This window comes from Schistocerca gregaria, chromosome 2, assembly GCF_023897955.1.
Source record: "Schistocerca gregaria isolate iqSchGreg1 chromosome 2, iqSchGreg1.2, whole genome shotgun sequence".
Lineage (NCBI taxonomy): Eukaryota > Metazoa > Arthropoda > Insecta > Orthoptera > Acrididae > Schistocerca > Schistocerca gregaria.
Window position 1 is genome coordinate 259242645 of NC_064921.1, and position 23618 is coordinate 259266262.

Below are 23618 nucleotides of genomic sequence, written 5' to 3' on the forward strand. Positions count from 1 at the left end.
TTTATTTATAATTTGTAAATTTTGAAAGCCAATTTTTATTAAACAATTTTACAAATTTTGTAGGAAAAAATTAATATTCAACAATTCCAAATTCTTTTATGCAGAACTTACTGACACACTCAAAACTTCCTGACAATATAATTTTTCATTATAAACCTTTAAATGTGATAATAATAACAATGTATACAAAGTTTTTGAGTGTTATTCATGTCTATAAGAATCAGTGCCAGACCAGTTTATGATTTAGTTTTGTCACAGTTGGAATGAGTTTCTGAAACATTTATAAGACAGTCCTGATACAGAATTTTATAAGTTTCAAGCAGTTTTGTGCCAGTTTTGAAGTAGTTCTCTGTGATGTTTTTTGATGGAACTATATATGTGACCCATAAAACAGTGTTTCATTCCATAGATGACCTGAACTTCTTGTTGGCCCAGGACAGTGTGCCAACTTCAGGAGTTAAATATTTAATAAATTGTATGCACTCCTCTTGTCATAAGCTTATCTTTCCTGAGTCAGGCTTCACTCTTGGCAAATATATGAGTAGAACTGCACAGTGGAAAGTTAAATGTTTATTTTTTCTGTGTTTTTTGTAGCATGTTTATTACATTTCGTACATATTTTTTCTGTTTGTGGTTTAATCTCACATTTCAGTAGGTGTAAATTCATTCAGCCTGTAGCACAGAAGTTACTGAACAGTTCTTTAATGCATCAGCGTCTATTGGTGACAAATCAGGAAGGTAGCAAGTTGCATGTCTAGAATTCTGTCTGCTGTTGTACTTTACTTCTTCTAGTCATGCTGGGATGCTGTGTGCAGATGCAGGAGGAGCTAGTTACAATCTACGAACAGCTGAATGTGCTTTTGGCTATGGTCAGTCACCTTCAGGCTGCTGCCTCAGGGTGTAGCAGTGGCGGAGAACCTGGCAAGTTGCATGGGACACCTCAGGTGTTGCTTGTTTTGCTTATGGGTTCTGCTTTTGAGGCACCTGCTAGTGGACCTGATGTGGTGGATCTGGGGCCATCACAGCAGGGTGAGTAATGCATTCACGTTGCTCGAGGCAGAGGGCCAATGTGGAGGCCAGTTGCCTGGCCTCACCCATTCACACTGTGAGTGGACAGGTGGCTGCTCCGCCAGCAGGGTTTGAGTAGGTACACAGGAGGAGAGGTTTACTACTTTTTGGGAGCTCCAATGTTAGGTGCGCTATGGAGCCGCATAAGCAGATAGTGTTCACGGCTGGAAAGAAAGCCAATGTCCAGTTCGTATGTCTGCCAGGGGGTCTCATCTGAGATATGGAGACAGCCTTGCTTGCAGCTATCAAGTGATCAAGTGTGCAGGGTGTAGTCATCTGCAAGTTGTGGCTCATGTTAGCACTAATGATGCTTGTCACATGGGTTCTGAGATGATCCTCAGTTTGTACAGATGGCTGGCAGAGGTGGTGAAGATTGTTGCCTTTGCATGGGTGGCACAAGCAATTTGCAGCATTGTTCCTAGAGTTAATTAGGGTCCTTTCCTTTAGAGCCAAATGGAGGATCACTCCCCTTGATAGGTCAGGGGTGCACTACACAAAGGAAGCAGCTACTCGGACAGTAGAATACTTGTGGAGTGCACATGAGGGTCTTTTAGGCTAGGCAGTACTTTAAGTGGCTCTGATGAACACTCGCCGGTCTATATGCAACAAGAGAAGTCAAATGGCATTCAGAATAAAGACATTTTAACAGTCATAATTTTATCAGTAAACTGTCTAAGTATTCATAGTAAATTTCCTCAATTTACTCCCTATCAAGAAAGTTCTCACTCTGAAATTATTCTTAGCACTGAGAGTTGGCTGACACCTAAATTGGAAAGGTCACTGACTGAAACCTGAATTGGAAAGGTCTGAGATATTTTGTGAATCATGGAACGTATATCAGAAAGACAGAATGGAGGCCATTGGAGGGGGATTATTCATTGCAGTTGACAAAAATACTGTCTCCAGTGGGGTCAAAGCTGAGTGTGACAGTGAAGTTATCTGGTCACATGTAACAGGTGTAGGTGAAACCATGTTAATTGTTGGATGTTTTAACTGGCCATCTGATTCTGACAGTTCTAGAGTCATCCAAAGAAGCATATGGTCAATAACGTGTTAATACACAGATCATCCAGTACTAGCTGGATGTGACTTTAGCCTACCGAATAAAGACTGGTATGTCTATGGATTCATTGTGGGGGTACAGGCAGATGGTCATGCATCTACATCTACTCTACATCTGTACTCAAGCTACCTGATGGTTTGTGGTGGAGGGTACCTAGAGTACCTATATCGGTTCTCCCATCTATTCCAGTCTCGTATTGTTAGTGGAAAGAAAGATTGTCAGTATGCCTCTGTGTTGGCTCTAATCTCTCTGATTTTATTCTCATGGTCTCTTTGTGAGATATACATAGGAGGAAGCAATATACTGCTTGACTCCTTGGTGCACGTACGTTCTCGAAACTTCAACAAAAGCCCGTACCGAGCTACTGAGCGTCTCTCTTGCAGTGTCTTCCACTGGAGTTTATCTATCATCTCTGTAACACTTTTGTGATTACTAAATGATCCTGTAACGAAGCACACAGCAAAATGCTTTTGAACATGTTTTCTGAAAACTGTCTTGAGCAGCTAGCTCAGTAGCCCACACACAATGGAAGTATCTTCGACCTTGTAGCTACAAATAGACAGGACCCTATCAACAATGTCAGTATGGGAATAGGGATTAGTGATTATGATGTCATTATTGCAACTATGATTACAAAAGTTAATAAATCAGTCAAGAAGGCTAGGTGAGTATTTCTACTAGAAAGAACAGATAAGCAGTTATTAGCATCGCACTTAGACAGTGAACTGGGATCACTTACTTCCAGTAGAATGAATGTAGAGGAATTATGGGCAATGTTTGAGCAAATTGCAAATCATGGTCTGCAGAGTTATGCACCTAGTAAATGCATAAAGAGTGGAAATGGTCTGCTATGATTTAGAAATGAAATTTGGAGGATTCTGAGGCCTCAGAGGCTGTTGCACTCTTGATTCAAAAGGGAACACACACGACTATGAGCAAAGATTAGTAGATATTCATGCATCTGTGAACATTTCTATGCATGAAGGATACTATAACTACTACCATCATACCATAGAAAAAGATTTGACAGGGTAGCTGAGGAAATTCTGCTCTTATGTATAATCTCTAAGCGGCTCTAATGCTTCCATTCAGCCCCTTGTTGACCTGTCTGGTGTGGTAGCTGAAGATAGCAAAATAAAAGCTGAATCATACAAACATACCATCAATTGGCCATCAGACAGACTCCTGTATGGACAACATAGTAATAATCATCTCTGGTGTAGAGAAACACCTGAAAGATTTGAAAGCATATAAATCGGCAAGTCCGGATCGAATCCCAGTTTGATTTTACAAAGGGTATTCTACAGCACTGGCCCCATACCTAGCTTGCATTTATTGTGAATGTGTCACCCAACTCAAAGCCCCAAGCAACTGGAAAAGGCGTAGGTGACTCCAGTATATCAGAAGGGTAAAGGAACAGAAACGCAGAATTACAGTCCAATATTCCTAGTTTCTGCCTGCTGCAGAATCCTTGAACATATTCTTGGTTTGAATATAATATACCTTCTTGAGGCCGAGAAGCTTATGTCCACAAATTTGCACCGTTATCGAAGGCATCACTTGTGTGAAACTCAGCTTGCCCTTTTTTCACATGATATACAGCATACTGTGGATGAAAGGCAATAGGTAGATTCGATATTTCTAGATTTCCAGAAAACATTTAACATGGTACTTCATTACAGCCTATTAAAGAAGGTATGAGCATATAGAATAAGTTCAAATATATGTGAAGGGCTTGAAGACTTCTTAAGTAGCAGAAGCCAGTATGTTGTCCTAAGTGATGAGTGTTCATTGGAGACAAGGGTATCATCAACAGTGTCGCAGGGAAGTATGATAGGGACTGCTGTTGTTCTCCATATACATAAATGATGCCCCCTTACAAGCATCTATGATCGTGCCTCTCTTCTTCCCCTTAATCATTCCATAAAGGACCTTCTTACTGTTTTCACTGTCACATTCCATCATATTTGGCCACTCTTTGATTCAATTCTTCTTCTCCCCTGTTACCTTTCACTAGGCTGTCTTCTTCTTCTCAGTGTATTCCGTACTTGCTTCCTCTGCTCTCCTGAAACCATATATGAAATTCTTTATCTTTGCATCTTCCTCCCTTACTCTGCCATTCCACCAGGGTGTTTCTTTCAAACTTTTCTTATCACTGGTTCTTCTACACACATTTTCTGCTACTTCCATCATCACTGTTACAAATCTTCCCCATTCCTCCTCTAGTGACTGCATTTCATCCCTTGGTACACTGCTCCTATTTTATAAAATTCTTCTTTGCATTCCACTTCTTTCAGCTTTCACATCTTATCATTCTTTTGTATATTTCTGCCCCATTCTTCCTTCTTATCATTCTTTTCTGTCTTTCTGTCCCATTATTCCTCTTCAGTCTCTTTTACTGCCCCTACTAAAAGATGATGGCCACTATCTAGGGAGCATTAGTGCCTGGCTGCTTTGTCCATTAAACCCTTGGAATTTCAATGATCAAAGTAAAATAACTGTAAATGGATTTTTGGGAATTATGCAAATGATGCAGTGACATGACTATTTTCTGTGTTCATTACTATTACAAACTCTATGATGACTAAATTTGGTTTTACTCAAATGTTTTTGTGCAAGTCGACAAGTGCACTGTCCTATGACACAAGGTGTTGGACTGATGAACATTCAGCAGTTGGTACTGAATTAGACAGTTATTGGACACAGTATGTTGCAAGGTTACAGATAAGAAAGCACAGAAATTATTTAGTTGACATCAAAACCTTCAAACAAAGTAAACAGATGATAACTTTAAAGCAATGCCTGATCAATGTTTAGCATGAACTGAATGCTAACCAAAAACCTTTTCAAAGTTACAGTGTATGAAATGAGATGATGTTTATACCTTTGATGCATATGTGTTACATGTGTGCTGCCATGTGCAGGGCCCTCATAATAAAGTTACACCCAAATGTTATACGCTTTCTTCCCAAGTGCAAACTGAGGATTTTGGATGATGTCCAACTATTTAGAGAATGGTGTATGAATATATTATGATCTCAGAAACTATATATGCCTTTTAAAATGACTAGGTTAGATTTTTCTACTTAGTACAGACTATAATTATGAACAGATACTTGGATTTTGAAATATGTGGTGTTTCAGGAAATTAAAAAAGCTTATGAAACCATTTTACACAACTGCATTGGGAAAACCTCAGTTATGGGTACAAGAGTCTTTCTGAAAACTATGCAAAAATCTTAGTTGATGGCTTTTCAAATCAATTAGTGAAGTAGTCAGCTTATTTATAAAATGTGGACCACTAAATCTGCAATAGAAAATGTAGCTAGTCACAAAATTAAATTTTGGTTCTGTCATAAGTTAATTAGTATCACATAAATTGAAATAAGTTGCTGAAAAGTCAGAATGCCAGTCTTTCTAATGAGTGATGTTGTTGTTGTTGTTGTTGTGGTCTTCAGTTCAGAGACTGGTTTCATACAGCTCTCCATGCTACTCTATCCTGTGCAAGCTGCTTCATCTCCCAGTACCTACTGCAGCCTACATACTTCTGAATCTGTTTAGTGTATTCATCTCTTGGTCCCCCTCTACGATGTTTACCCTTCACACTGCATTCCAATACTAAATTGGTGATCCCTTGATGCCTCATAACATGTCCTACCAACTGATACCTTCTAGTCAAGTTGTGCCACAAACTCCTCTTCTCCTCAATTCTATTCAATACCTCCTCATTAGTTATGTGATCTACCCATCTAATCTTCAGCATTCTTCTGTAGCACAACATTTCGAAAGCTTCTATTCTCTTTTTGTCCAAACTATTTATCACCCACGTTTCACTTCCATATACGGCTACACTTCATACAAATACTCTCAGCAATGACTTCCTGACACTTAAATCCATACTCGATGTTAACAAATTTCTCTTCTTCAGAAAGGCTTTCCTTGCCATTGCCAGTCTACATTTTATATCCTCTCTACTTTGACCATTATCAGTTATTTTGCTCCCCAAACATCAAAACTCCTTTACTACTTTGAGTCTCATTTCCTAATCTAATTCCCTCAGCATCACTTGAGTTAGCTTGACTACATTCCATTATCCTAGTTCCATTATCCTAGTTGTTCTTTTGTTGATGTTCATCTTATATCCTCCTTTCAAGACACTGTCCATTCCATTAAACTGCTCTTCTAAGTCCTCTGCTGTGTCTGACAGAATTACAATGTCATCGGTGCACCTCAAAGTTTTCATTTCTTCTCGATGGTTTTTAATACCTACTCTGAATTTTTCTTTTGTTTCCTTTATGTTTGATGTTACTATGTCTATAAACACATATTAGCTCACATGAAAACTGCAGAGGCATACAGTAGTAAAAAGTTCAGTTATTCATGTCTTTTTATTAACAAGGTTTCCAATACAAGTAGATGAATCATTCAAATCACCACTCTTAAAGTAATGACTCAAATAATGAATCTAAGTGAAGAAAAGCTTAGTTAAGGTTCTGAAATATTTGAGCACCTAACATATGTATACTCCTTGAAAAATGTAAAGAAATTAAAAAATAAATACTGGTAAAGACAAAAATTAATTATTGGCCTATTTCAAGGACTTTGGCAGGTATTTACCTCAAAACCTGTGACTGTTCTCTTTGTGTTCTGGTCACATATTCTGTACTCTGTCACAGATACACTTATCTTGGCTGATCATCACTGCAGGTAGTATGTTGCAACTGGTATACACTGTCTGTTACATCAGCATATTGTCACTGCTGTACAAAAGCAAAAAGTCTCTCAGCCATGACCAATTTGTGTTCCATCATTTTGCTTTCATGCAAGATCATTGTCAACTGAATATGAGGCAGTAGTTTGAAGAGTCACTCTGTCTGCAATGTGTTGTCTGGAATTAGAGTCAAGTTGACCTTTTTTTTTATTATTTTACAGAGATGTCTCCAAAGTTGATATAGTGTTGTGTTGTCCACTCTTTCCTTGTAAATTACTTGTTGCAACAGTTCTTCTGGTGTCTTGGTGAGGCAGGCAAGTAAAGCTCCCTTCATGCTATTGAATTTGCCATCAGCTGGAGGTGCTTGTATGATGTTGCTGATGATGTGATACTGTTGCTTAATAGGTCCATGAACTTAGGAGTATCATCAAAGATGTCATGGCTGTGTAATATGTAGTCAATGACAGTGAACCATGTTGCTGGGTGTTCCAGTTGGAAGGGTTGTATTTTATGGTGAAAACTCAGTTTTATGTATGTTCCACAGAAAGTTTGACATTGGTGTTCTGGGAAGTAGGATCTGAAGCTGTGTCAGATGAGGTCCCTGAGAGCACACACAATGTGGATGGCATTCCAAGAAATTTCTCAGGTGGCCCAGCCTGCTGGCCCTGCATGAGATTACAAACAAATTTGGCTGGGCCATGCCAGGTGCAGATGAAACAATAAAACCATACAAGGTGATGCTGTGTAGACCTGAAGTAGCTGGCAGAATATTGTCTTTTTGGGATGAGGAAAGTCTGAACTCATCAATGAAATTGCCAAGGAGGTTGAAAGTCATTACACATTATTCATGCACATGTTCATCAAGTCAATGGTATGATGTGGTAGACCATCATTTCATGTTTAACATACAAAGTAGGCTGATCTGGGTGGAATAAAACATTATGGGAATCACTGTGGAATTCACCATTTTGCCCAGGTTGTTTGTAAAGGTGGTGACTGTGGGATGGCTCCTTTGTCAAAGCAAACACAATCTGACAAAATACACTTATTATGTTGAAGTAGCTGCTGTTATTCATTATAGGTCACCACTGTGGGAATTCCAACTTGGAATCCTCACAGGAAGAAGCAGAATGCAAGTAGATGAATGTAAGTAGATGCAATTAATGTGCACTGTATTACTAAACACAGATATACAAAGAAATGTGTGTGTACAATACAACTATTCACAATAAAGTGAGCAAATTGACAGTGTTCTCCCTGTGGGATGCTAAACTCTTTGCCAAAATGTCGTGTTTTCTGATATGTTACATCAGCAATGGTCAGGTCCTACAGACACTCTTATCACAAGAATTATTGAGCTCTGGTCCGTGCTTTTCTTTAATTTTGGTCTTGTATGTTTTAGGGGAAAACAAGACTGGAAGTATTGTAGGAATATGTTTAAGAAAGAGTTAAATATTACATCTATATTTTCTCTTCTCAGGCTTGTTCCCACTATTTCTAATTAAACACTGTGATTGAGTCATTGTTTACGATTCTTTGACACAATATTTTTCTTCCATGACCTGCGCGTAACTGCTCAGTACACTTTATTGTTAACATTTGACCATTAGGATTACATAAACCAATGTGTATTGGTTTTACATTTAAATAACTGAAGATTCTTATCTACACTCCTGGAAATGGAAAAAAGAACACATTGACACCGGTGTGTCAGACCCACCATACTTGCTCCGGACACTGTGAGAGGGCTGTACAAGCAATGATCACACGCATGGCACAGCGGACACACCAGGAACCGTGGTGTTGGCCGTCGAATGGCGCTAGCTGCGCAGCATTTGTGCACCACCGCCGCCAGTGTCAGCCAGTTTGCCGTGGCATACGGAGCTCCATCGCAGTCTTTAACACTGGTAGCATGCCGCGACAGCGTGGACGTGAACCGTATGTGCAGTTGACGGACTTTGAGCGAGGGCGTATAGTGGGCATGCGGGAGGCCGGGTGGACGTACCGCCGAATTGCTCAATGCATGGGGCGTGAGGTCTCCACAGTACATCGATGTTGTCGCCAGTGGTCAGCGGAAGGTGCACGTGCCCGTCGACCTGGGACCGGACCGCAGCGACGCACGGATGCACGCCAAGACCGTAGGATCCTACGCAGTGCCGTAGGGGACCGCACCGCCACTTCCCAGCAAATTAGGGACACTGTTGGTCCCGGGGTATCGGCGAAGACCATTCGCAACCGTCTCCATGAAGCTGGGCTACGGTCCTGCACACCGTTAGGCCGTCTTCCGCTCACACCCCAACATCGTGCAGCCCGCCTCCAGTGGTGTTGCGGCAGGCGTGAATGGAGGGACGAATGGAGACGTGTCGTCTTCAGCGATGAGAGTCGCTTCTGCCTTGGTGCCAATGATGGTCGTATGCGTGTTTGGCGCCGTGCAGGTGAGCGCCACAATCAGGACTGCATACGACCAAGGCACACAGGGCCAACACCCGGCATCATGGTGTGGGGAGCGATCTCCTACACTGGCCGTACACCTCTGGTGATCGTCGAGGGGACACTGAATAGTGCACGGTACATCCAAACCGTCATCGAACCCATCGTTCTACCATTCCTAGACCGGCTGTTCCAACAGGACAATGCACGTCCGCATGTATCCCGTGCCACCCAACGTGCTCTAGAAGGTGTAAGTCAACTACCCTGGCCAGCAAGATCTCCGGATCTGTCCCCCATTGAGCATGTTTGGGACTGGATGAAGCGTCGTCTCACGCGGTCTGCACGTCCAGCACGAACGCTGGTCCAACTGAGGCGCCAGGTGGAAATGGCATGGCAAGCCGTTCCACAGGACTACATCCAGCATCTCTACGATCGTCTCCATGGGAGAATAGCAGCCTGCATTGCTGCGAAAGGTGGATATACACTGTACTAGTGCCGACATTGTGCATGCTCTGTTGCCTGTGTCTATGTGCCTGTGGTTCTGTCAGTGTGATCATGTGATGTATCTGACCCCAGGAATGTGTCAATAAAGTTTCCCCTTCCTGGGACAATGAATTCACGGTGTTCTTATTTCAATTTCCAGGAGTGTAGATACATCTTACCGATCATCGACCATGTGACCTGCCGGGTTGAGGCAGTCCCTCTTATTGACATCATGGCTGAGACCATCGCTTACTCTTTTGTCCTGGCATGGGTTGCTCATTTTGGCTGTCTCTTGTCTCTCATGACCGATCAGGGATGACAGTTTGAGTCTGTCCTCTTTGCACAACTGCGAACTCTGCGGTGTTGACAAATTCCACACCACGGCTTACCACCCACAGGCGAACGGCCTGTTCGAATGGTGGCACTGCACTCTCGACACTCCACTTCTGTGCCACAGTGGCTTATGGTCTGAGGACCTCCCTTGGGTCACGCTGGACATTAACTCGGCCCATGAAGATGACTTGCGCCCATCACCCACTGAGATTCTATACAGCGAATTCCTGCTCCTTCCCACAGAATTCGTGGAAGATTCACCAGCAGCCGATACCATGGATCTTCCTGTTCTGTTTGAATGGGTTCATGTGCACGTCGAACACCTCCGCACCCCTTCTGCACCCCCTTACACACCCTCACTCCACCCTGCCTGTGTTCATCCACAAGGACCTTGCTTCATGTGAATTTGTGATGTTCCGCAATGACACAGTGTGAGTGGCCTAGCAGCCATCTTCTTCAGGCCCTCACCACGTGATGCGTCGGGTCACGAATTTGTTTGAAATCCACCTACAAGGACGACCACAAACTGTGTCTGCTAATCACTGGAAACTGGCATGGTCACTCACTGACCTGCATCCTGATGCTGTCAACCTGCCTCCCAATGCCGCTGACCTGCCTTCGACCAATGTCTCACTGCCTGTGCAACCATTGGACACACGGGACTCTTGCAGTACAGTTTCTGATACGTATCCTTCTCATGCCAGCCGCTGGCATGAATATTATGAATTCGAGTGATGAAGCTTCCCTCTGCTGTGCTCTGCACTACTGGCGATGGGGAAGGGGGAAGGAGGGGGCCCTCTGTGGCGTCGCTGGTGCAGAGCACCCTATCTTTGACTCTTATTTCTTTGAACTGCTTTTGTTTTATGTCTTCTCCTCTCAGCGAGTAACTTGTGTTCTCTCGCATTTGTTCTTTCTGTCTCATTGTTTAATAAATGTATATACAATACTTAGTATGTGTTATTAGTGACCAACAATATGTGGTAACCAAAAGTTCATTCATATTTATTGTCACATAACCTACAATCATCAGCATGCTTATAATGTGATACAGATTTCACAACAAATATCACTAAGCAACATACACATGAGTAGTTTGACAAAATTCATGTATGGCAAAGCTGACTAACATATATTTTGCTTTGTGGTGATTGTGCATTGTGTATCAAATATAGTCAAGACCCAAGACCAGTGCATGGCCCATCAGCAGAAAAAGATCATTCGCTGTGTCAGTCAGTGCACCCCTTTGCACATTTGTCACACTTAACCAGTGATTTGACTATGTGCTTATGGCCACTGTTAGACTTTAACATCACCTGAAGGATACATTCACTGACTAACTGCCATGGACCCATTCACTCATTGGCCTGAAGTCTTCCCAAGATTGACATTGCCACCAAAACAGTTGCAACCACATTCTTTTGTGGATGGATTGCTCATTTCAGAGTGCCCCTTCACATTACCACTGACCAGAGCAGGCGGTTTGAATCCTGCCTGTTTAAAGCACTATCCACCCTGTTAGGCAGCAGATGCTAACAACACTTTTCACCTGGCTCTGAATGGTTTAGTGGAATGTCTGTACAGATAGTTGAAGCTACTCCTCCGCTGCCACGAATCTCAGCATTGGATTGAAACACAGCCGATCATCCTCCTGGGCCTCTCTGCATCCAACATGGATTATATGAAATCTACAGTAGCAGATCCTGTCTATGGCCGACCAATATGGGTGCCTAGTGAGTTCCTCACAGCAGCCCCCACCCACTGTCTCAAGAGACCTACAGACTCACCACCCTTTTGTCTTTGCCCAACTCTACAAATGTAAGCAAGTTTTTTTTTCTTTTTTTCCCACCACAATGCTCTCTGCAAGCCTCTTCAGCCACCATCTGATGGACTATGTCCAGCCCTCAGCAGAGATGACAAAATGTTTAAGATCAATGTCTTGGATACCCCAACAACAATCGTTGTTGATCTTCTTAAACTTGTGTTTGGCACTGCCTATGGTGATGACAGTGATCATCTGATACTCCAGCCATAGACAGGACAGAATCACCTGCCACTCCACTGTCCTTCATGGACAAACCATAACAGACATTAAATGCTGACCCTGACGCCTTGGCAGCAGCAAAACCTATTGTCACATGATCTGGGCACCATGTGTGCTTCCATCAAAGATACCATAGCACTTGGGGGTTAGGGGGGGGGGGGGGTTATCTACATTATGTATCAATTATGGGGGGATGGGGGGAGGGATCTGCATCACATGTCAAATATGCCCAAGATGCAAAGTCTTATTGATTGTTAGCTGCAACGGACAAAAGGTGTACTTCATTAGTGCTGCATATTTTAGTTATTTTGATCAATAGATTAATTCATGCTCCAGTGTTCTTCTTCAGGATGCAAGTGTAGAAGTGTGCACAGAAACAGCTAAGTGAAAGATATGCACAATACGCACATTCATTTATAGGTAAAAGCCAACTTAGGAATTTTCCTTTGTGTCATCTTGTGTTCAAGTTTGTGTGCTGATTTAGAGTTTTAGATTCACATATTTTACTATTCAGATTGATTCTGCATAATCTTTCATTGACTGTGTCGACACCTGTTTGTATTGTGATACATTGTGAAATTTCAAACATTCGTGAGTGCCCTGATAAACTTGTACCATTATTGTTAATTGCCAGCTAAGCTCAATTATGGTCTTTTAAAATTTTTGAGGACAATAGGCCTAAATTGTTCTCTAATTTAATTGTACAATTATGTGAGAAATAGGTTATTTTGAGAATTTTCAGTAGTTTACAAAAATATATTTTCATAAGTTACCAGTACAAGTGTTTTGGAAACGTAATTTATTTTGCAGCAAAATCTGCATTTGTGTGTTACAGTTCTGCCAATGAATATATCACCCTTGAACTTCATTACATATTAACACAAATAAATGTGCATTTTTGAGAATTTACAGAAAGTGCCATTGTCTTTTGCATAATCCACAACCAGTTTGTAGTAAATCAAAGTTTGTGATTTAGTTACAGAAGCAGATTTTCTAAGTAACACGTTATGTTACATCTGGTTGTACCTTAAAGAGAAGTAGCCCTGTATATTACCTGCAATTTGCAGATTGTGCTTCAGAATGGTGAATAAGGGAAGAATTTATGGTAAAAAACAATTTCTAGTTTTGGATACATGACTCTGTAAGTACAATCTATGTTGTTTCAAGCAAATCTTTATCTTTGCATCAAGTAACACATTTATGACTCTTGTGATCTACTGGTCACAACTCTGTCACATTGTGCTATCTTCTCAGTACCTTGTACTTCTGTTGAATTTAGATTCATTAGTAATCAAAACCTCAGCAGTTGTACACAAATGCAGAATGTTACATATAAATGGCCATTGTGGATAGTAGAACAGATGCTTATCTTTATTTTAAAATAACTTTTACTTCGTTGTCGTTGTTCAAGCTATTACCTTTATTAGTGCCATGATTTTAAGACATTATCTGCGTAATTTTACAATTTAGACTTTTTCTGTAGCAAAAGAATTATTAATCACATGCCAACGGTCTACTTTAACAAAACCTGCTTTATGCTTCCAGCTGATTTGATGCTGGTTGGAACACATGAAGTATAAAAGTCTTCACTTACTTCAATGAATAAACAGCCTCACAGGAGATTATTTGGTTGTATAATGTCCAAAAAGATTCAATTTGAATGCCACTTTTAATAGTATTGCTAGAAATATTATAATCTCATATGCTCTACGAGTACTACCTATTATACTGTCTCATTTCAATCCTTTGAACTTATAATATTATGAGAGACATTCAATAATTACAGAGACAAATTGGTCTGGGGAGAATATGTAAGTAGGGCATGTTTGGTAGTTTTATGGCTTTAAGTTGGCATCACTGGAATGAACCGTAATCAGCTGATGCATGAGCATTGTTTTGCTTATAACCTCAAAAATACATTTCAAGATGGCAAGTCCACTTGAAACACCCACATTAGTTGAACAACATTTTGTTATTTATTTTTTACTTGCTGAAGGCAAGAAACCAGTTAATATATACTGTAGAATGTCTAAAGTTTATGGTTAAGGTTGTACAAATCATGCAAATTTTTACAAGTGGGTAGAGCAGTTCAAATATAGTCACAACTCAGTGACTGATGAACACCGTTCTGGCTGACCAATTGCAGTTTCAACTCCATCACTTGAAAGTTTAATTGATGACATTTGTGGTGTCACCGCCAGACACCACACTTGCTAGGTGGTAGCCTTTAGATCGGCCGCAGTCCGTTAGTATACGTAGGACCCGCGTGTCGCCACTATCAGTGATTGCAGACAGAGCGCCGCCACACGGCAGGTCTAAAGAGACTTCCTAGCACTCGCTCCAGTTGTACAGCCGACTTTGCTAGTGATGGTTCACTTACTTCTACGCTCCCATTTTCTGAGATGATAGTTAGCATAGCATTCAGCTACGTTATTTGCTACGACCTAGCAATGCGCTAGTATCCGTACTATTGATATTGTGAATCATGTACCATAAAGAGCGACGTTCTCCATTAATGGATTAAAGTTAAGTATTCCACCAGCTATGTCTGGTTTTCTCAATTCTAATTCCCTTGTCATGTTCCAGACCTCACACCAGCCTGCGTGAGCTGACACGCGTGCATTTCGGCCTCCTTTAGAAAAACACGGTTGGCTCTCCTGCCAACCACAACAACATTATTCGTGCTGACCACCGTGTGACTGTGGAAATGATAGTTGGTAGGTTCAAGTTAGTACTGGTACAGTTAATAACATTATCTGTAACAAGCTGAAGTACCGTACAACATGCAAGATGGTTCCCAAAGGAGTTGACGTGGCTACACAAGGAAACAAGGTTGAGAGTGTGCACAGAGCTAAAGGAACATTATGAAAGAGAATGTGAGCACTTCCTCAACAAAATTTTAACTTGTGATGAAACTTGGGTTCAATATTATCAGCCAGAATCAAAAAGAGAAAGCATGGAGTGTAAGCACACCAACTCACCTGACAATAAAACATTCAAAACCCAAGTATCAGCAGGAAGTCATGATGACGTTTTGAGAAGCTGAAGGTCCAGTTTTTTGTGATTATCTCATAGAGCAACACACAATGAACAGCTAATACTACTCTGATTTGTCTTTAAACAAGGTGAAGCCAGCCATGAGAGAAAGACGTCGTGGATCTTAGAGGAGAGGTATGATTCTCCAGCAAGACAACCCACGTCCTCATATTGCTCAACAAACCCATGAAATCATCGACAAAATGCGCTGGGAAGTACTGCCTCATTCACCTTACAGTCCTGATTTAGCACCTAAATATTTGCATTTGTTTGGTGCACTGAAGGTGGCATTATGTGGGAAGAGGTTCCAGGACAACAAGGACGTGAAAAAGTTTGTGGGAAATTGGTTCAAACATCAAGATAAAGAGTTCTTTGCACCCAGAATAAAAAATCTTGTAGCCTGTTGGAACAAATGCATAAATGTTCAAGGGGATTATGTTGAAAAGTATAAAAAGTGTTGTTTTGTAAAAATAAACACTTTTCTCCAGACAAATTTGTCTTTTTAATTATTGAATGACCCTCATATAAAACAGTCATCAACCTGCCACGGTCTCTACTTGAAGCTTTTAGTATGACTCTTCATATATGACATTTAGAGAATTGACAACTTCTAAAAGCAAGGAATGTCTTTGACTTACCTGTGAAACATTAAACACCTCTCTTGGCATTCTGAAGGTTTCATTATCAAGGAAATTTCCTTTTCCATTTATAATATAGCCATTTCCAAAAACACTTTCATTTCTGTTCAGTGCTGTTTTAACCACATCCCTTGTTGGTTGACTGAACCAATGCCAAACAACAATTGTGTGTTCTGGTAGGTCATAGTCATAGGTGTAATTATTGAGTTCTTTGGATGGAGGTTGGCGAATAACCATAGCTCCAAAGAGTCCATCAGCCTCTTCAAAACCTGTCAAAGAAAAATTGATTTGTTTTCATTTACCACAATCTTGATGTCTTACTTATTTCTCTGTAAACTAACCTTTACATTTGAAAATGAGTTGCTTTCTATCAAGAGATTAGGGTGTTCACATACAAAAACGCATACAGTTGTGAATCCACAGAATAATTTAGAGATATTTTATGCAGATATCACAAACACAGATGGCAAGAAGCACTGAGGTAGCAACAAAGAAGCAAAATATATTGCCAAATTCATTATGTTATTCTAGTTTGCCTGGGGAAAGTTCTATGAAGCAATAACATAAGTTCAACACCTTCTGACTGTCAACTGTGTATCGAAAATGGCAAATTCATTTACATATTTTTTCAGCTAATAGTTTATTACATCATTCCCAGGAACAGATGTCTACAAGATGATAGTGCATGAGCACCATGTATTATTCTTACAGCATATTTTTGAACAAGAAGACGTTCTTCCTTAAGAGGTAAGTTACCATAGAACATTTTTCCATATGACATTACTGAATGATAATATGCTAAATATATTAACTTATTGATTTGCTTCCCTCCAAGATTTCCAATAATTCAAAGTGAAAATGTAACTGAACTAAGTTGATTTAGGGATTCAAAAATGTGCATTTACCAGTTTAAGTTTTCATCAATATGGACACCTAAAAATTTTGAAGTTTCCGCTTTATTTATTATTTCCTCATTGTGTGTTTCATTTATAGTTGGTGTAGCACCTCTAGATGTGGAAACTGAATATGTTGAATCTTTCTGAAATTGAGACTGAGCTTGTTTACAGAAAACCAGTCAATAATACTTTTCTGAATATATTTAGCATTTCTTCTGTTGCTGTGTGTATGTTTGGGTTGAGTACAAGACCAGTGTCATGGGCAGAAAGAACTAATTCACTTGTTTCTTAGCTGGAAGGTCATTTACATACACAAGAAGCAATAGTGAACCTAAGACCCTAATCAGAAGAATCTCTCCTTCTTCGGTTATAAAGTACAGCTTTCTGTTTTCTTTTGGTTAGATTTGACATTATTCATTGGTTGGCTGTAGCATCAATTCCATAAAACACCAGTTTATCTAGGATAGTTTCATAATAAGCAGTCAAAGCCTTAGAGAGGTCACAGAAAATACCAACCAGCACTATTTTTTTTAATTTAATTTCTGTAGAATTTGGTGAGTGAATATGTAAGTAGCATTCTCACACGAGCAACTCTTCTGAAATCCAAATTGTAATTTACTGAGGAGATTCTTGTTGCTCAGGTGGAACATTAATCTGATATAACCACCTTCTCAAAAATTTTGAAGAAATATGTTAGTAGTGAAACAGGTCAAAGGTTATTGTCATCTCTCATGTCACCTTTCTTTCTTAGAGGTCTAACGATGGTATAACAATACTTCTGAAAAAAATGCCCAGAGTTAGTGATGCATTGTGCATTTCAGAAAAGACAATACTTACTGTGTGGGATAAAATTTTTAATATTCTGTTGGAAACACTATCAAATCCAGATAAGCTTTCATTTATGAGACATGTACTTTACTCACTTTCAGAAGTAGCAGTATGTGAGACACACTGCTCTGATTTTCTCTGGAACTATTTGTCTCTACATTCTCTACTGCACTTCTTAAGTGACTATTAAACATTTGTGCTACTGGAGACTTATAATTTATAGCCCTTCTGTGGCATGTTGTCCTGTCTGTTGTCACTACATTCATTATAGACTTACATCTGTTGGAAGGATTACTGACTTCTGACACAAAGTGCATGTTACTTGATTATTTAATACCATATCTTAGAAATTTTGAATAGGAATCACTGCAGTAATTTTACTCATTCCTACCAACAGATACCATTCCCTTTGTTTACTTACTTACATTTAACATTACTGAACTCAGATTTCTTCCAAAGTTATCACATTGTCTCAAATTTACACAATTTTATAGTAGAATAAAAATAAAATATTTCTGAATATTCTTTAGTTTGATGTATTTTGTGTTTTTCTTTTCCAAAGTTATTTTGTTTGACAATGAATGAAAACTGTGGGAGTTGCCAAAGGAAAGTGAGCAGTGAGATATATTGTCGGGGCTGCAGCAAATGGTTTCACTGGGAAGAGTGGGAGGGGGGTGGGGGTGGGGGGTGGGGGGTGGGGGGTGGGGGTGGTGTGGGGGGAATGTAGTGGGGAGAACTCTGGCTACATCACTACTGAATATCTCTCTTTAAACAGCAAAATACAGTATCTGGCAAGAATAGATTGATAGAGGAGCAAAAAAGGATGATCTCTGCCCTTCAGGCACATTTAGAACAAGCTAGGAAAGAACTAGTGAGATGCAGGAAGGCAGTGGTGAGGGGTGGTTGGAAACTGGCAGGTGGTAGGAAGGCTAGGAGGAGGAAGAGAGACTTTGGTGTGCTTACAAAAGTAACAGGTTCCAGCTGCCAGAATTGAGGGGAGAGGAGCCTCAGGATGGTGCAGAAGTAGTAAATGTGCAGCAGACTCTGCCCATATGTAGGAATCCTAGTAATACCAAAAGAGGTAGGAAGAAGGGAGTTCTACCACTAGGTAGCCATTACAGCAGTGATGGGCCCTCAACTGCAGGACAAATTCAGGGAAAATTAACAGTTGACCAGCATTTTCGAGCCAAGTTCTAGGTTGAATAAAATGATTGAGGGATTAAGGTATTTTTGCAAGGATTTCACAGAAGAGGATCATACAATTATAATGTGTGGGACAGGGAACAGCTTTAATAGGGACCTGAGCAAGATAGATTCCCAAACCAGTGGCAACTATCTGTGCATAGTTGAAATGTTCCTCTGCCATGATCAGACTTGTCTTTTCAGTACTGTGTAGTGAGTGAGTCAGTGTGGAGCTGGAAATGATGCTGATGACTGCTGACCAGGCACACACTGCACTGGCTCCAGTGGGGACTATCAGAAGACAGGGTTACTTTAGGTATGGTGTGCACCTCAAGCAGACTGGTAAGGGGAATTTGATGAGGTCAGTTAGTTGGAGTTCAACAGGTGGGCATGGGGCCACACATGATCAAATGCCAGTTGTCATGGGTAGGACAACTAGCTTTTTTGTTTTGGATAAATCATAGCAAGAGTCTGGCCTCTCTTAAACTCATCTCAATGTTTAGAAATTTCTTCAGTGTGCACACATACAACAGAAAATATCACACCTGATGTCCACGCACCAGTTGTCAGAGTGAAAAATAAATTATAATGACAAACATCACAGAATTTTGCCCAGAATTATCTGTTGTTCAACAAAACATGCAGTCTGTTAAAAATAAGGGACACCAATTTGAAGTTGAATTACAGTCTTTAAACAGCACAGTGGTATGCATAGTCAGCACTACTGTAGAGGCATTGAATTACAGCATATTGTGCTATTGTCATATTAAATGTGGAAATGAAAAATTCTCTAAGTTTCTGTTTTTCACAAAAGCATTTTCAGTGGCATTATGGTCTTGGTACTCTGTAGCATGTCCATAGATTTGATCCAGATGTCAAACAATGGAGAAATCTTTAAAACATACATTATTGCATGGTGCATGGCCTTTATGCCAGACTGTGCTTCCCTCTCCAGTTCCAAAATTTAAAAGGTATGAGTAATGGTTTTTGTTGTCTATAGTTCTACTAGTTAAAAACCTAATGCTGCATTTCTGTACTTGTATAAAATGTAGTACCTCAGTATCAGTGGCACTTGAAACAAAAAGCTTATTCCTGTTGTTTTGTCCAAATCTGGCATTTTTGAGATGGTGACCGAGTACAAAACACAAGTTGATTCTTGTAAAGAAGAAAACAGCAACCAGCCACTGTTACCATTGTTATTCATTTACACAAATAGTTCCTTTATCGGTTTCAAACTGACATGTTCAAATTCAGATCACTGTACACATTTATATTATATCTTTTGTTGTTTACATTAGTTTGTGAGAAAAATCGACCAAGAACTGCTGTAAACAATAAAAAATCTAATATAATCATGAAGAGCCATTGTGGCAATACATGTAGCTAGTCAAGGTAGCAACTTGGCCAACTTCCTTTCTACTGTGCCAATGGAAGATGGTCAAGGAGAAACCTTAATTTTTGGTAATAGCGGTACAGGAAAGACTGCACACTGTTTGCACATTTTTTATTGAAGTGCAGATGTTGTTGTTGTTGTCTTCAGTCCTGAGACTGGTTTGATGCAGCTCTCCATGCTACTGTATCCTGTACAAGCTGCTTCATCCCCCAGTACCTACTGCAACCTACATCCTTCTGAATCTGCTTAGTGTACTCATCTCTCGGTCTCCCTCTACGATTTTTACCCTCCACGCTGCCCTCCAATGCTAAATTTGTGATCCCTTGATGCCTCAAAACATGTCCTACCAACCGATCCCTTCTTCTAGTCAAGTTGTGCCTCAAACTCCTCTTCTCCCTAATTCTATTCAATACCTCCTCATTAGTTATATGATCTACCCATCTAATCTTCAGCATTCTTCTGTAGCACCACATTTCGGAAGCTTCTATTCTCTTCTTGTCTGAACTACTTATCGTCCACATTTCACTTCCATACATGGCTACACTCGATACAAATACTTTCAGAAATGACTTCCTAACACTTTAATCAATACTCGATGTTAACAAATTTCTCTTCTTCAGAAACGCTTTCCTTGCCATTGCCAGTCTACATTTTATATCCTCTCTACTTCGACCATCATCAGTTATTTTACTTCCTAAATAGCAAAACTCCTTTACTACTTTAAGTGTCTCATTTCCTAATCTAATTCGCTCAGCATCACCCGATTTAATTTGACTACATTCCATTATCCTCGTTTTGCTTTTGTTAATGTTCATCTTATATCCTAGTTTCAAGACACTGTCCATTCCGTTCAACTGCTCTTCCAAGTCCTTTGCCGTCTCTGACAGAATTACAATGTCATCGGCGAACCTCAAGGTTTTTACTTCGTCTCCATGAATTTTAATACCTAATCCAAATTTTTCTTTTGTTTCCTTTACTGCTTGCCCAATATACAGATTGAATAACATCGGGGAGAGGCTACAACCCTGTCTCACTCCTTTCCCAACCACTGCTTCCCTTTCATGCCCCTCGACTCTTATTACTGCCATCTGGTTTCTGTACAAATTATAAATAGCCTTTCGCTCCCTGTATTTTACCCCTGCCACCTTTAGAATTTGAAAAAGAGTATTCCAGTCAACATTGTCAAAAGCTTTCTCTAAGTCTACAAATGCTAGAAACGTAGGTTTGCCTTTTCTTAATCTTTCTTCTAAGATAAGTCGTAAGGTCAGTATTGCCTCACGTGTTCCAACATTTCGACGGAATCCAAACTGATCCTCCCCGAGGTCTGCATCTACCAGTTTTTCCATTCGTCTGTAAAGAATTCTCGTTAGTATTTTGCAGCCGTGGCTTATTAAACTGATAGTTCGGTAATTTTCACATCTGTCAGCACCTGCTTTCTTTGGGATTGGAATTATTATATTCTTCTTGAAGTCTGAGGGTATTTCGCCTGTCTCATACATCTTGCTCACCAGCTGGTAGAGTTTTGTCATGACTGGCTCTCCCAAGGCCGTCAGTAGTTCTAATGGAATGTTGTCTACTCCGGGGGCCTTGTTTTGACTCAGGTCTTTCAGTGCTCTCTCAAACTCTTCACGCAGTATCGTATCTCCCATTTCGTCTTCATCTACATCCTCTTCTATTTCCATAATATTGTCCTCAAGTACATCGCCCTTGTATAAACCTTCTATATACTCCTTCCACCTTTCTGCCTTCCCTTCTTTGCTTAGAACTGGGCTGCCATCTGAGCTCTTGATATTCATACACGTGGTTCTCTTCTCTCCAAAGGTCTCTTTAATTTTCCTGTAGGCAGTATCTATCTTACCCCTAGTGAGATAAGCTTCTACATCCTTACATTTGTCCTCTAGCCATCCCTGTTTAGCCATTTTGCACTTCCTGTCGATCTCATTTTTGAGACGTTTGTATTCCTTTTTGCCTGCTTCATTTACTGCGTTTTTATATTTTCTCCTTTCATCAATTAAATTCAATATTTCTTCTGTTACCCAAGGATTTCTAGCAGCCCTCGTCTTTGTACCTACTTTATCCTCTGCTGCCTTCACTACTACAACCCTCAGAGCTACCCATTCTTCTTCTACTGTATTTCTTTCCCCTATTCCTGTCAATTGTTCACTTATGCTCTCTCTGAAACTCTGTACAACCTCTGGTTCTTTCAGTTTATCCAGGTCCCATCTCCTTAATTTCCCACATTTTTGCAGTTTCTTCAGTTTTAATCTACAGGTCATAACCAATAGATTGTGGTCAGAGTCCACATCTGCCCCTGGAAATGTCTTACAACTTAAAACCTGGTTCCTAAATCTCTGTCTTACCATTATATAATCTATCTGATACCTTTTAGTATCTCCAGGGTTCTTCCACGTATACAACCTTCTTTCATGATTCTTAAACCAAGTGTTAGCTATGATTAAGTTGTGCTCTGTGCAAAATTCTATTAGGCGGCTTCCTCTTTCATTTCTTAGCCCCAATCCATATTCACCTACTATGTTTCCTTCTCTCCCTTTTCCTACACTCGAATTCCAGTCACCCATTACTATTAAATTTTCGTCTCCCTTCACTATCTGAATAATTTCTTTTATTTCATCGTACATTTCTTCAATTTCTTCATCATCTGCAGAGCTAGTTGGCATATAAACTTGTACTACTGTAGTAGGTGTGGGCTTCGTATCTATCTTGGCCACAATAATGCGTTCACTATGCTGTTTGTAGTAGCTTACCCGCATTCCTATTTTCCTATTCATTATTAAACCTACTCCTGCATTACCACTATTTGATTTTGTGTTTATAACCCTGTAGTCACCTGACCAGAAGTCTTGTTCCTCCTGCCACCGAACTTCACTAATTCCCACTATATCTAACTTTAACCTATCCATTTCCCTTTTTAAATTTTCTAATCTACCTGCCCGATTAAGGGATCTGACATTCCACGCTCCGATCCGTAGAACGCCAGTTTTCTTTCTCCTGATAACGACATCCTCCTGAGTAGTCCCCGCCCGGAGATCCGAATGGGGGACTATTTTACCTCCGGAATATTTTACCCAAGAGGATGCCATCATCATTTAATCATACAGTAAAGCTGCATGTCCTCGGGAAAAATTACGGCTGTAGTTTCCCCTTGCTTTCAGCCGTTCGCAGTACCAGCGCAGCAAAGCCGTTTTGGTTAATGTTGCAAGGCCAGATCAGTCAATCATCCAGACTGTTGCCCCTGCAACTACTGAAAAGGCTGCTGCCCCTCTTCAGGAACCACACGTTTGTCTGGCCTCTCAACAGATACCCCTCCGTTGTGGTTGTACCTACGGTACGGCCATCTGTATCGCTGAGGCACGCAATCCTCCCCACCAACGGCAAGGTCCATGGTTCATGGGGGGAGGGAAGTGCAGATACAAAAAGCAAATGTAAGCACAGTACAGCTACAAGGCATGAAGGAGTGTGAGTATTTTACTGGTGAGTAAGGAGTGATTTACACCT

At 40.4% G+C, this 23618-nt stretch overlaps 1 protein-coding gene across 1 annotated transcript in view; it reads right to left on the reverse strand.

The window, feature by feature from the left end:
* LOC126336825 (uncharacterized) overlaps positions 1-23618 on the reverse strand; it is a 220463-nt gene that overhangs the window by 95926 nt on the left and 100919 nt on the right. The window contains exon 5 of the mRNA XM_050000887.1: positions 15804-16072. Within this exon, the coding sequence (XP_049856844.1) occupies positions 15804-16072 (269 nt within the window). The remainder of the gene's footprint in view (positions 1-15803; positions 16073-23618) is intronic.